We start from the raw sequence: 11,661 nt of genomic DNA on the forward strand, positions 1-11,661 counted from the left end.
ATAAACTTGAAACACAGGGCGAGAGCTCTCTTTGTGTGTGGGGGGGGGGGGGTTAGGGTTGGGGGGGGGTAGGGGGGTTTTAATGATCCCTTACGCTGTCGCTATATCTCCATCTGCGACTTCCTACAACTCTCTATATCTTCCGCTCCTGAATCTGGAAGAAAAGGTGGATTCTGAAAAAAAGTAGTGTATATATTTTCTTTTGTTTTTGTTTACGGATACATAAAAAAAGAAAGAAAGAAAGAAAGAATGTAAGACATGGATCACAGGCCGCAAACGCCGGGGTGATAAAAGGAGGGAGGGAGGGAGGGAGTGGGAGGAGGAGAGGAGAGGTCGGTTGGACAGAAGACAGAGTCTTGTCTCCCTGTGCAGGAGGGGTGGAAGGTTTGGCTGTCTGCCGTTTGGACGGGTCAATACTGACCCTGAGGGGGAGGAAGAGCAGTGAGAGGTCGAAGGTTAAAGGTCACAGAAAGGTCAGGGAGGAGACATAGGCACACAGCAGTAGAACTGAGGTGAAGGGTGAAGGTGAAACAGACAAAGACTTAAAAAACCACTGAGACCAGAGATGAGACCGTCTGAGTTACATCCAACCAAGAGTTTTTCCGAAGAGGTTGTGTGTGTGTGTGTGTGTGTGTGTGTGTGTACTTTCCTTAGTAACTAGTTACTTTTACAATGAAGTAATTCAGTTACTAAATAAATCAGTTACTTTTTGGGATAAGTTAACTAGTAACTATAACTAATTACTTTTTTAAAGTAACGTGCCCAGCACTGATAATAAACGATGTCATCTTTACTTCTGATGTAGTTCAGCAGTAGATGTCAGCTGTGTGATACCAGTTTAGTTGATGCTGTCAACAACGGTCAAAGACTGTTCCCGCTTTTCAGATGAGATCAGAAGTTTAGTTTCAATGTTTCTTTCGACACCACGGATTCATCAGCAGAGGGGGGCGGGGTTAGGGTGCAGAATAGAGACGTACTTCCGGCTTCATGTTCCCTTCTGATTGGATCGCTTGGGAGAGCGGAAATGATTCCATGGCAACCGTACTTGGATGTTGTTACAGCACCGGGAAACTTCAAATGAAAATGCGCCGGGAAGGGAACGTCAGAGTGAAAGAAGTGATTGAATCACTTTGCAGACTGCTTTCGACGCTGCAGGTGGAGTCTGTCCCCAGCGCAGAGGCCTTTAGACGAGCCAAGTTCAATAAAGGAGAACATGTGGTGAGTTCTGCCCGCTTCCTTTGGCGTGGCTAGGCTAACTAGGCTAACTAACCAACGGCTTGACAGGAAACCTCGTTGCTTTTAATCTTTAACTATTGTTGTTGTTGTTGTTACTGACTTCTACTGTCATGTACCTGTGTGCTGTTGAACTGCAGCTAGTTAGATCGCTATCCTCACCTAATTCATCAGAGCAGACGTGATGTCACCAAGCACCCCAGTTTCACCCTCAACATAGACAACTCCTTGGTTTCCCCCTCCTCCCCCCAGGTTAAGAGTCTGGGTGTCGTCCTCGACAGCACCCTTTCATTCCACTCCCACGTCAACAACACCACCTGGTCTGCTTACTTCCATCTTCGTAATAATATCAACCGCCTCCGCCCTTCACTCACTCCCAACAGCGCCGCAATAATCCTGGTCCAGAGTCCCTCGTCACTTCCCGCCTAGATGACTGTAACTCCCTTCTCTTTGGTCTCCCCCACAAACTGCTCCACAAGATCCAACTGGTCCAGAACGCTGCTGCCCGTATTGTCACCAGAACCCCTATCATCAGTCACATCACCCCCATTCTACACCAACTCCACTGGCTCCCCATCAAACACCGCATCGATTACAAAATCCTTCTCCATACTTTCAAGGCCATCCATAACCTCGCCCCTCCATACCTGTCCGACCTCCTCCACATCAACATTCCCACCCGGTCCCTCAGGTCTGCCTCCTCCATCAACCTGACCGTCCCCCCAGCCCGTCTGTCCACCATGGGGTTAAGAGCCTTCAGCCGCTCCGCCCCTCGCCTCTGGAACTCCCTCCCCCCCGACATCAGGAACATTGATTCAATCTCCTCATTCAAAACTCACCTCAAAACCCACCTGTTTACGCAGGCGTATCCCTGTTGATTTACTGTTCCTGTGCTGCTCTGCTGCTAGCTATGTTTTATACTGTATATTTCTATGTATTTTGTATTTTTGAATTTTGTAACTGTTTTTACATTTGTTGTACGGCGACCTTGAGTGCCATGAAAGGCGCCTTATAAAATAAATGTATTATTATTATTATTATGTCACCCCCCTGTCATCAGAACGACCACGCCCCCCTTTGGGGGAAACCGAGCGGAAAACTCCTGGGGGGTATTCCATCAACGTCACTAAAGGAAAATCTTATAGATAGGTAGATATAGATAGATAGATAGATAGATAAGTAGATAGATAGATAGGTAGACAGGTAGGTAGATGGATGCGTTGCTCTGATTAATGTATCTGTGTGTTGTGTGCAGGTGGAGGAGTTCTGGAGGTTTCTTTATAGTATCTTATCGAAAGCACTTAAACTGGAATGTGGATGTTCTTATACATCACACCACGATCTAGGTAAGGCTGGTGTGTGTAGTGTCTTGTCCATGTCTTTAGGTTGTGTGTGTGTGTGTGTGTGTGGAGATAGTAGTGCGTGTCTCTATTGGATGTATGTGTGTCTATAGTAAGTGTGTCAATATGGTGTGTGTGTGTGTGCAGGGTCCAGGCTGGTGCGGTCAGCGTTGTGGCAGTGTGGTTATGGAGCGTGCTGGGTGCGCGGGGGGGGGGGGCGGGGGGCCCGGGGGGGGCGTGGCCAGCAGGGAGCTGCTCCTGGCCTTCGGTTGGCTGCTGTCCTCTGGCCGCCTGCTGGACCTCCTGCTGAGAGACAGAACCACGGAGCTGGACGCCCTGACTCTGCCCACGGCCACGGTCAGTCTCTGCCCCTACCTGCCCCTACCTGCCCCCCTACCTGCCCATACCTGCCCCCTACCTACTTGTCCGGAGCAAGTAAAACATAACCCGGTGAAAGTTTTACTTGCTCCGGACAAGTAGGTAGGAAGCAGGTACCTACCTATGGGCAGGTAGGGGGCAGGTAGGGGGTAGGGTTAGGGTTAGCAGTAGGGTTAGGCTCCTCGGGCTGTAGTTTACTCATGTGCCCTAATCTGTGTGTCTCTCTCTCTCTCCCTCTCTTGCTGTCTCTCTCTCTCCCCCCCCCAACCCGTGACCAAGGCCTCTCTGAGAGATAAAGACTGCCCTCTGACTGGCCGAGGAGGGCTGGGGGCGGGGCCAGGGCTGGGGGCGGGGCCAGGGCTGGGGCCGGGGCTCCTCAGAAGCCTGCAGTGGCGATACGGGAGGCTGAGGACCCGGAGGCGGAGCTTGGTGTCCAGTCAGGAAGAGAGAGCCAGACTCCTTCACCTGGTAGGTCCGTCCGCCTGTCACTCAGCCTGCCACAGCAACCTTCAGTGGGTCATGTGACCAGGGTCATAGGGCAACATTCCTATCGGCAACATTTTAACCCTAAAACCCTACTACGCTGTCAGAGTGATGTCATACCTCTCTGTCCACAGGTCTTGTCCTCTAGCTCCTCCCCCTCCTCTAGCTCCTCCCCCTCCTCTAGCTCCTCCCCCTCCTCTAGCTCCTCCCACCACAACATGGATTCCACCACTCTCAAAAAGGTGACCCTAACTGCAACCTAACCCTAACTCAACCACACACCCAACACTAACCCTAACTCAACCACACACCCAACACTAACCCTAACTCAACCACACGTAATACTAACCCTAACTCAACCACACACCCAACACTAACTCAACCACACCTAATACTAACCCTAACTCAACCACACCTAATACTAACCCTAACTCAACCACACCCAACACTAATCCTCACCCAACATTACTGCCAAACTTAATGTCTTGGGGAGTGTGTTGTGGTAAAGGTGTGTGTGTGTGTGTGTGTGTTTGTGTGTGTGTGTGTGTGTGTGTGTGTGCATGTGCGCGTGTGCAGTGTGAGGGTTCGCAGGCGCTGTGTGAGCTGATGGAGGTCTACCTGCTCTGGAAACGTGTGGAGCCTCTCTTCTGGAGCTGGATGGTGAGGCTCCTAACCACAACCACAACCACAACACAACCACAACACAACTGTAACACAACCATAACCCCAGCACAGCCACATCCACAGCACAATCGTAACACAACCATAACACAACCACAGCACAACCATAACCCCAACACAACCACAGCACAACCATAACCCCAACACAACCATAACCCCAACACAACCACAACACAACCGTAACACAACCATGACCCCAGCATACCATAACACAACACAACCATAACCCCAGCACACCACAACACAACCGTAACACAACCATAACCCCAGCACACCACAACACAACCGTAACACAACCATAACCCCAGCACAACCATAACCCCAACTCAACCACAGCATAACCCCAACACAACCACAACACAACCACAGCATAAACACAACACAACCATAACGCAACCATAACACAACCCCAACACAACCATAACCCCAACACAACCATAACACAACCATAACACACCACAGTACAACCATAACACAACCATAGCACAACCCCAACACAACTATAACCCCAACACAACCATAACACAACCGTAGCAGAACAATAACACAAGCACAACCCACCCATAAACCCAACACTACCACATCCACAACCATAACCATAACCCCAACACAACCACAACACAACCATAACACAGCCACAGCACGGTGGGGCACACCGTACCCCAACCCAACACAACCACAACCATAACACAACCCCAACACAACCACAACACAACCAAAACCCCAACCATAACCCCAACACAACCACAGCATAACCACAACACAACCATAACACAACCACAGCACAACCCCAACACAACCATAACCCCAGCACACCACAACTATAACACAACCATAACCACAACACAACCATAACCCCAACACAACCACAGCACAACCATAGCACAACCATAACCCCAACACAACCCCAACTCAGCGCCGCTCTCCCGCTGCTCTGTGTGCCTGCAGGGCAGCGTGGTGGACCAGACCACACACCTGGATGAGGAGGATCTGGTTGATGCGTCACCAAGGCAACAGACTGTCAGTCTGAGCTGTCCCCATGGTAACGAGAGCAGGGGGGGTCTGGAGCTGCTCGATGACATGCTACTGAGGCTGCAGCCTGCAGGACACACACACACACCCCAGGTAACACACACACACACATACCCCAGGTAACACACACACACACACACACACATATACCCCAGGTAACAGACACACAGATCTCAAGGTCCGCGGTCGATCCCCGTCTCCACGTGTCGAGGTGTCGTTGGGCAAGACACTGAACCCCAAATTGCTCGGTGTGGTTAGGGTTAGTTATGGTTGGTTAGGGTTAGTTATGGTTGGTTAGGGTTAATTACAGTGTGGTTAAGGTCAGTTATGGTGTGGTTAGGGTTAGTTATGGTGTGGTTATGGTTGGTTAGGGTTAGTTAGGGTCAGTTATGGTTGGTTAGGGTTAGTTATGGTTGGTTAGGGTTAGTTATGGTTGGTTAGAGTTAGTTATGGTTGGTTAGGGTTAGTTATGGTTGGTTAGAGTTAGTTATGGTTGGTTAGGGTTAGTTATGATCTTAGCTTCTACTTCATGAACACACAGCTGTTATTACCCCAAGTATCAAACAATCAAATCTCTCTTTCTCTCCCCTTTTGTCAAGGTGGTAGAGGAAGAGGAGGAGGAGGAGGAGGAGAAGAAGAAGGAAGAGGAGGATGAGGTGAGGAGGAGAGTATCTCTGAGGCTGCAGGTTCTGCAGCAGGCCTATACTCCAGCCTCCCATGGTTACAGGCCCCGCCTCCAGAGAGTCAGCCCGTTAACAGAGGCCACTGGGTGCGAGGCCCTGCTCCACTGGCTGCAGGAGGAGGAGGCGTGTCTCCTGAGGGAGCTGGGCCAGAGGAGGCGGGCCAAGGAGGAGGAGCTACAGGAGTGGGCGGGGAAACTGGAGGGGTGTGTCCTCATCCCTTTCCTGAAGAGATGACTAGGCTTCTTCTCAGCTCTTAGTGCTAACCGCTAATGCCACTCCTAATATTATAGCTAATGCTACCAGTAATATTATAGCTAATGCTACTGATAATGTCAGAGCTATTGCTAACGATAATGCTACTGCTAATATTACAGCTAATGCTATTGCTAATGTTACATCAGTTACCACCCTACAGAGCAGCCAGCTGAAGACAGTTGAAGGTTACGAGACTCATCATGTTTCAGGAAATGTAATAAAACACAGAACAATTATTTATTCATGTTCTTTTTGTTAATTTATTTGCAGATAAAAAACGCCAACATCTTGTGTATTTGTGTTTGTATGTGTGTGAGTGCGGTGCCTTTAGAACAGTTGGTTTACACCCTAAACCTTTAGAACAGTTGGTTTACACCCTAAACCTTTAGAACAGTTGGTTTACACCCTAAACCTTTAGAACAGCTGGTTTACACCCTAAACCTTTAGAACAGTTGGTTTACACCCTAAACCTTTAGAACAGTTGGTTTACACCCTAAACCTTTAGAACAGCTGGTTTACACCCTAAACCTTTAGAACAGTTGGTTTACACCCTAAACCTTTAGAACAGCTGGATTACACCCTAAACCTTTAGAACAGTTGGATTACACCCTGCCTAAACCTTAAGAACAGCTGGATTACACCCTAAACCTTTAGAACACCTGACGTCATAGGACACATTAAGTGGGACAATGACCATATCTATACAAAACTAAAAACCGCCAACATCTTGTGTATTTGTGTTTGTGTGAGTGCGGTGCCTTTAGAACAGTTGGTTTACACCCTAAACCTTTAGAACAGTTGGTTTACACCCTAAACCTTTAGAACAGCTGGATTACACCCTAAACCGTTAGAACAGTTGGTTTACACCCTAAACCTTTAGAACAGCTGGATTACACCCTAAACCTTTAAAACTGTTGACATGAGTGTGCTCTCCAGTCATCCCTATCCCAGTGTGAGTGGGGCATAATTGATTGATTGACACCAGCTGTGTGACATGAATGATTGAGCCAGCTGATCCTATATATGTGACCATTCCCACAATAAAAGTTGCTTCCTTGATAACATGAACCCTGTCTGACAGCGTATGATTCCTCCGTTCAGTGTGTAGTCCGATCGTTATGGTTTTAGCCAATACGCAATAACCAACGTTTAACAAGAACAGTTGGTTTACACCCTAAACCTTTAGAACAGCTGGATTACACCCTAAACCTTAAGAACAGCTGGATTACACCCTAAACCTTTAGAACACCTGACGTCATAGGACACATTAAGTGGGACAATGACCATATCTATACAAAACATCGTGCTCTTTATTTTGAGTCATTCACCAAACGCATTTGTTGACAGTTTCATGGTAGACCAAAATCCAGACTGGGTTCAACACAACCATCTCCAACCATAACCAGTGGGGTTAGGGTTAGGACCCTAGGATTAGCCATCAATAGATTTTAGATATGCAGTTTATTCTTCATCTAATATCAACATCTTTATAGACATTTTCTCAGTGATGGTCTAGGTTAGGTTTAGGATTTCGTGAGTTTAGGGTAGGGTTAGGGTTAATCTCCGTTTAGGGTAGTTCAGAGATATTGAGCGTCAAAGTTTTTACATTCCATTATGTTTTGTGAGATGGAACCTTTGTATTTTATTAATTACTAACTCAAAAATGTCAACATTTAAAAAATAACACCACACAGGCATTAATAAACACCTAATGGATCAGATTATGTAAAAAACTCAATTTTGACAAAAATGGAGATAGAACCTTCTCTAGATAGAATTCTAACGTCACGATTTTAGGGTTAAGACCCTAGAGTTAGGGTTATGGCTAAAGTTAGGGGCTAAGGCTGATGTTCCTGCGAGTTGACAACCAGCAGCTTCTGCATGTAGGAGTTCAGCCACTTCTGCCTCTCCATGGCTGTCAGCAGCTTGCTCTTCTCCCTGAAGGCCACGTCGTCCGCCACCACGATGTTCCTCTTCTCCTGTCCAGGGTTGGAGGCCCAGGGGCCGGGGTTGGAGGCCCAGGGGAGGCTGGGGTTGGAGGCCCAGAGGCTGGGCCAGGCCTCCGCCAGCGCCTCCTCCAGCTGGCTCAGGGAGAAGTACTCCTCCTCCTCTCCCAACACCTCCATCTGGCTCTCAGCCGCTCCGAAGTCTGATGATGACATCATCTGGAGGCTCCGCTGGGACGCGGCCGGGTAGAGGAGCTTCCTCTGGTCCTCGTCGGCCGGAGACGACGAGCCTCTGGAGCACAACAGGGTTAGCGTTAGCACCCTAGGGTTAGGGTTGGGTTAGGACTAAGACCCTAGGGTTAGAATTTCGGTTGTTAAGTCTGACAAAGTCCCGCACCAGAGTACCAGTGTACTTAAGCGGTAGAATGACAGTTCAATCGTTTTTTAGACTGGGATCTATTCATACAACAAGGGACGCAGCACCGTTTCCCCCATATTGTCAGCGTCTTTGAGCCTCGGAAAAGCGCTATACAAATGAATTATTATGAACCCTAACCTTAATGAATTATTATTATTACTGAGGCATTTCGAAGAGAGCGCCTCAGCCAACGTTGGACCCGGAAACACATCACGACTTAACAACCAAATTGGGTTAGGACCCTAGGTTTAGGGTTAGGACTCTAGGGTTAGGGTTAGGACACTAGGGTTAGGACCTTAGGGTAAGGACTCTAGGGTTAGGGTTAGGACTCTAGGGTTAGGACTCTAGGGTTAGGGTTAGGACTCTCGGGTTAGGACCTTAGGGTTAGGACTCTAGGGTTAGGACCCTAGGTTTAGGGTTAAGACACTAGGGTTAGGATTGGGTTAGGACTCTAGGGTTAGGACTCTAGGGTTAGGACCTTAGGGTAAGGACTCTAGGGTTAGGGTTAGGACCTAAGGGTAAGGACTCTAGGGTTAGGACCTTAGGGTAAGGACTCTAGGGCTAGGGTTAGGACCTTAGGGTAAGGACTCTAGGGTTAGGGTTAGGACCTTAGGGTAAGGACTAGGAATAGGGTTAGTACCTGTGCAGAGGTGAGAGGCGTGGCTGAGGGAAGCTGGAGGTCTGCAGGGTGAAGACCAGGAGACTCAACAGGAGGAGAGGGAGACGACCCACAGCAGCCATGGAACAGCCTGGAACACACAGGTCAGAGGTCGCAGGTCAGGAGGTCTCTCTCCAATGTCTCTCTCCAATGTCTCTCTCTAATGTCTCTCTCTAATGTCTCTCTCCAATGTCTCTCTCCAATGTCTCTACAAGATCTCAATCACATCTCAATATTTTCCTCCACATTCACTTTGTTACTTTAAAAAATAAAAAATAAATACAAACAACTATATAAATCAAACACAGAACACTAACCAACTCTAACCCTAACACTGAGAGGAAACGGTTAGGGTTAGAGAGAGCTGAATGTACTTTTGGATGTTCTCACCTGCTGTGTAGAGAGTTGACAGGCTGGTTCTGGTCCAGAGATTGGCTGGCTGGTTGACTGGCTGGTTTTCTGTCCTGCAGGTGGTTGAAGAGAGGGGGAAGAGAGTGGTTGAGGAGAGAAGAGAGCGAGTGGTTGTTCTCCAGAAGATTCTTCTCTTATATACCTCCTTCAGATGGGGGGAGGAAGGAAGGCAGGCTCTGCCGGATGAAAGTATGTGTCTCCTTCTCTCCTTCTCTCCTTTCCTCTCCTCAGCTTGAGATGTCACACAGCAGCGACTGGACCTCCCGTTTCTTAATATAGAGCCAGGAAGCTGTGGACAGATAGCTGACTGGTCGTCACGGTAATGATGTCTGTGATTTGATGATGTGTTGAGTTTCTGAAACAACGCCAAGAAATAATCAAAACAAGCTTTTATCAGCGACTGTCACCCAGCTACACTCTGTTGTTTCTGACGTCACGACCTCTCGGAGACTAGATGGAACAGCGGGGGTCATGGGGTGGGGGGGGGGTTAGGGGGGGCAGGAGGGCACTGGTGAGGGAGGGGGGGGGCGGGGGTGAAAAAACGGATGTGGAACATCAAGATCAGTGTTGCGTTTGTTGCCCTCGCCTGACAGCCTACGCACGATGATGACGGGCAGGACTGAAGAGACCTCGTTAACCACACTCCTGTCATGTTCAACACACACACACACACACACTACCATACACACACGCCACACAGACACCAACAACATTGTGACGTTAGAATTATAAGGTTCTATCTCCATTTTTGTAAAAATTTAGTTTTTTACATAATCTGATCCATTAGGTGTTTATTAATGCCTGTGTGGTGTTATTTTTAAAATGTTGAAATTTTTGAGTTAGTAATTAATAAAATACAAAGGTTCCATCTCACAAAACATAATGGAATGTAAAAACTTTGATGCTCAATATCTCTGAACTGCCCTAACCTTAATTCTAAGCTCACGACATGACGCCTGTCATGTTCAACACAAAGACCTCAGCCCAGCACTAACGTTAGCATTAGCCAGACAAACTGTAGCACATATGCGCACACGCACGCACGCACACACACACACACACACACACACACACACACACGCGCACACACACACCTCTCTGAACCTGTGGATGTTACAGACAGTGTAGGAGCCATTTTAGTCCTACATGTTATTTATGTTAATTTCCTAATATTAATTTTGAATGATTGATTCATGATATTGATTGCTTTAATTTAATTGTGATTATTTGCTTCTAAGTCTATATTCCCTATGTTATGTTATTTAGATTGTTCCTTGTGGTCATTCCCCCTGGTGGTTGGGATGAATGATGGGGATATAAGGGAACAGGAAGGGGATTGTTAATTGGGATCAAACAAAGTTTCAACGACAGTTCAGGACAAGACGGTTGTGAACAGTAATTGACAGTTCAATAGTAATGGACAGTTTTGTGGACAGCTATAGACTTTGCTGACAGGATCGTTAATGATGGAGATATTTATTTTGAGTAAATAAAGGAACGTGTTTATTTTTATACACACGTCACTCTGCCTTTTTTGGAAACTGTTTGTTGGAACCTACGACTCACCCAATGTAGAGACTATTTGGATTATTAAGAAGCCTCTACAGACAGGCTGACAGGTGGAATGCTCACACCACCCCTCACTCCAGGTTGATTGACAGATGGAGTGCCCGAGACAGAACAACATGTCTTGTTACCGACGGCAACTTCATTAGACTCTCATTTAAAATAATGACCAGCGGCGGAGAGAGAGAAAGAGAGCGGGAGAGCTGGTCTCTGATCCTCTGACGCTAATCTCCTCGTCATACCCCGCACTAGGGGACAAACACTTGGAGACCGTGCCTTTTCTGAGGCGTGTGTGTGTGCGTGTGTTTTTTCTGTTGCTGCACCCAAGCTGTGGAACACCCTTCCACCAACCATCCGAAGCTCTGATACTCTCAGTACATTCAAGACCAGACTAAAGCCTGGTACACACATCGTGACATTAGAATTATAAGGTTCTATTTCCATTTTTGTCAATTTTTACATAATCTGATCCATTAGGTGTTTATTAATGCCTGTGTGGTGTTATTTTTAGGTTCCATCTCACAAAACATAATGGAATGTAAAAACTTTGACGTTCAATATCTCTGAACTACCCTAA

At 47.4% G+C, this 11,661-nt stretch overlaps 1 protein-coding gene across 1 annotated transcript; it reads right to left on the reverse strand.

The window, feature by feature from the left end:
- Positions 1-7,923: 7,923 nt before the first annotated feature.
- Positions 7,924-10,469, reverse strand: pth2 (parathyroid hormone 2; the record flags this gene model as incomplete). The annotated part of the gene is made up of 4 exons (XM_080540969.1): positions 7,924-8,323; positions 9,090-9,198; positions 9,498-9,571; positions 10,465-10,469. The coding sequence occupies 4 exons, from the start codon at positions 10,467-10,469 to the stop codon at positions 7,924-7,926; spliced, it is 588 nt and encodes a 195-aa protein (XP_080397095.1).
- Between the last annotated feature and the right edge of the window lie 1,192 nt (positions 10,470-11,661).

This window comes from Nansenia antarctica, assembly GCF_963989245.1.
Source record: "Nansenia antarctica genome assembly, chromosome: 1".
Lineage (NCBI taxonomy): Eukaryota > Metazoa > Chordata > Actinopteri > Argentiniformes > Microstomatidae > Nansenia > Nansenia antarctica.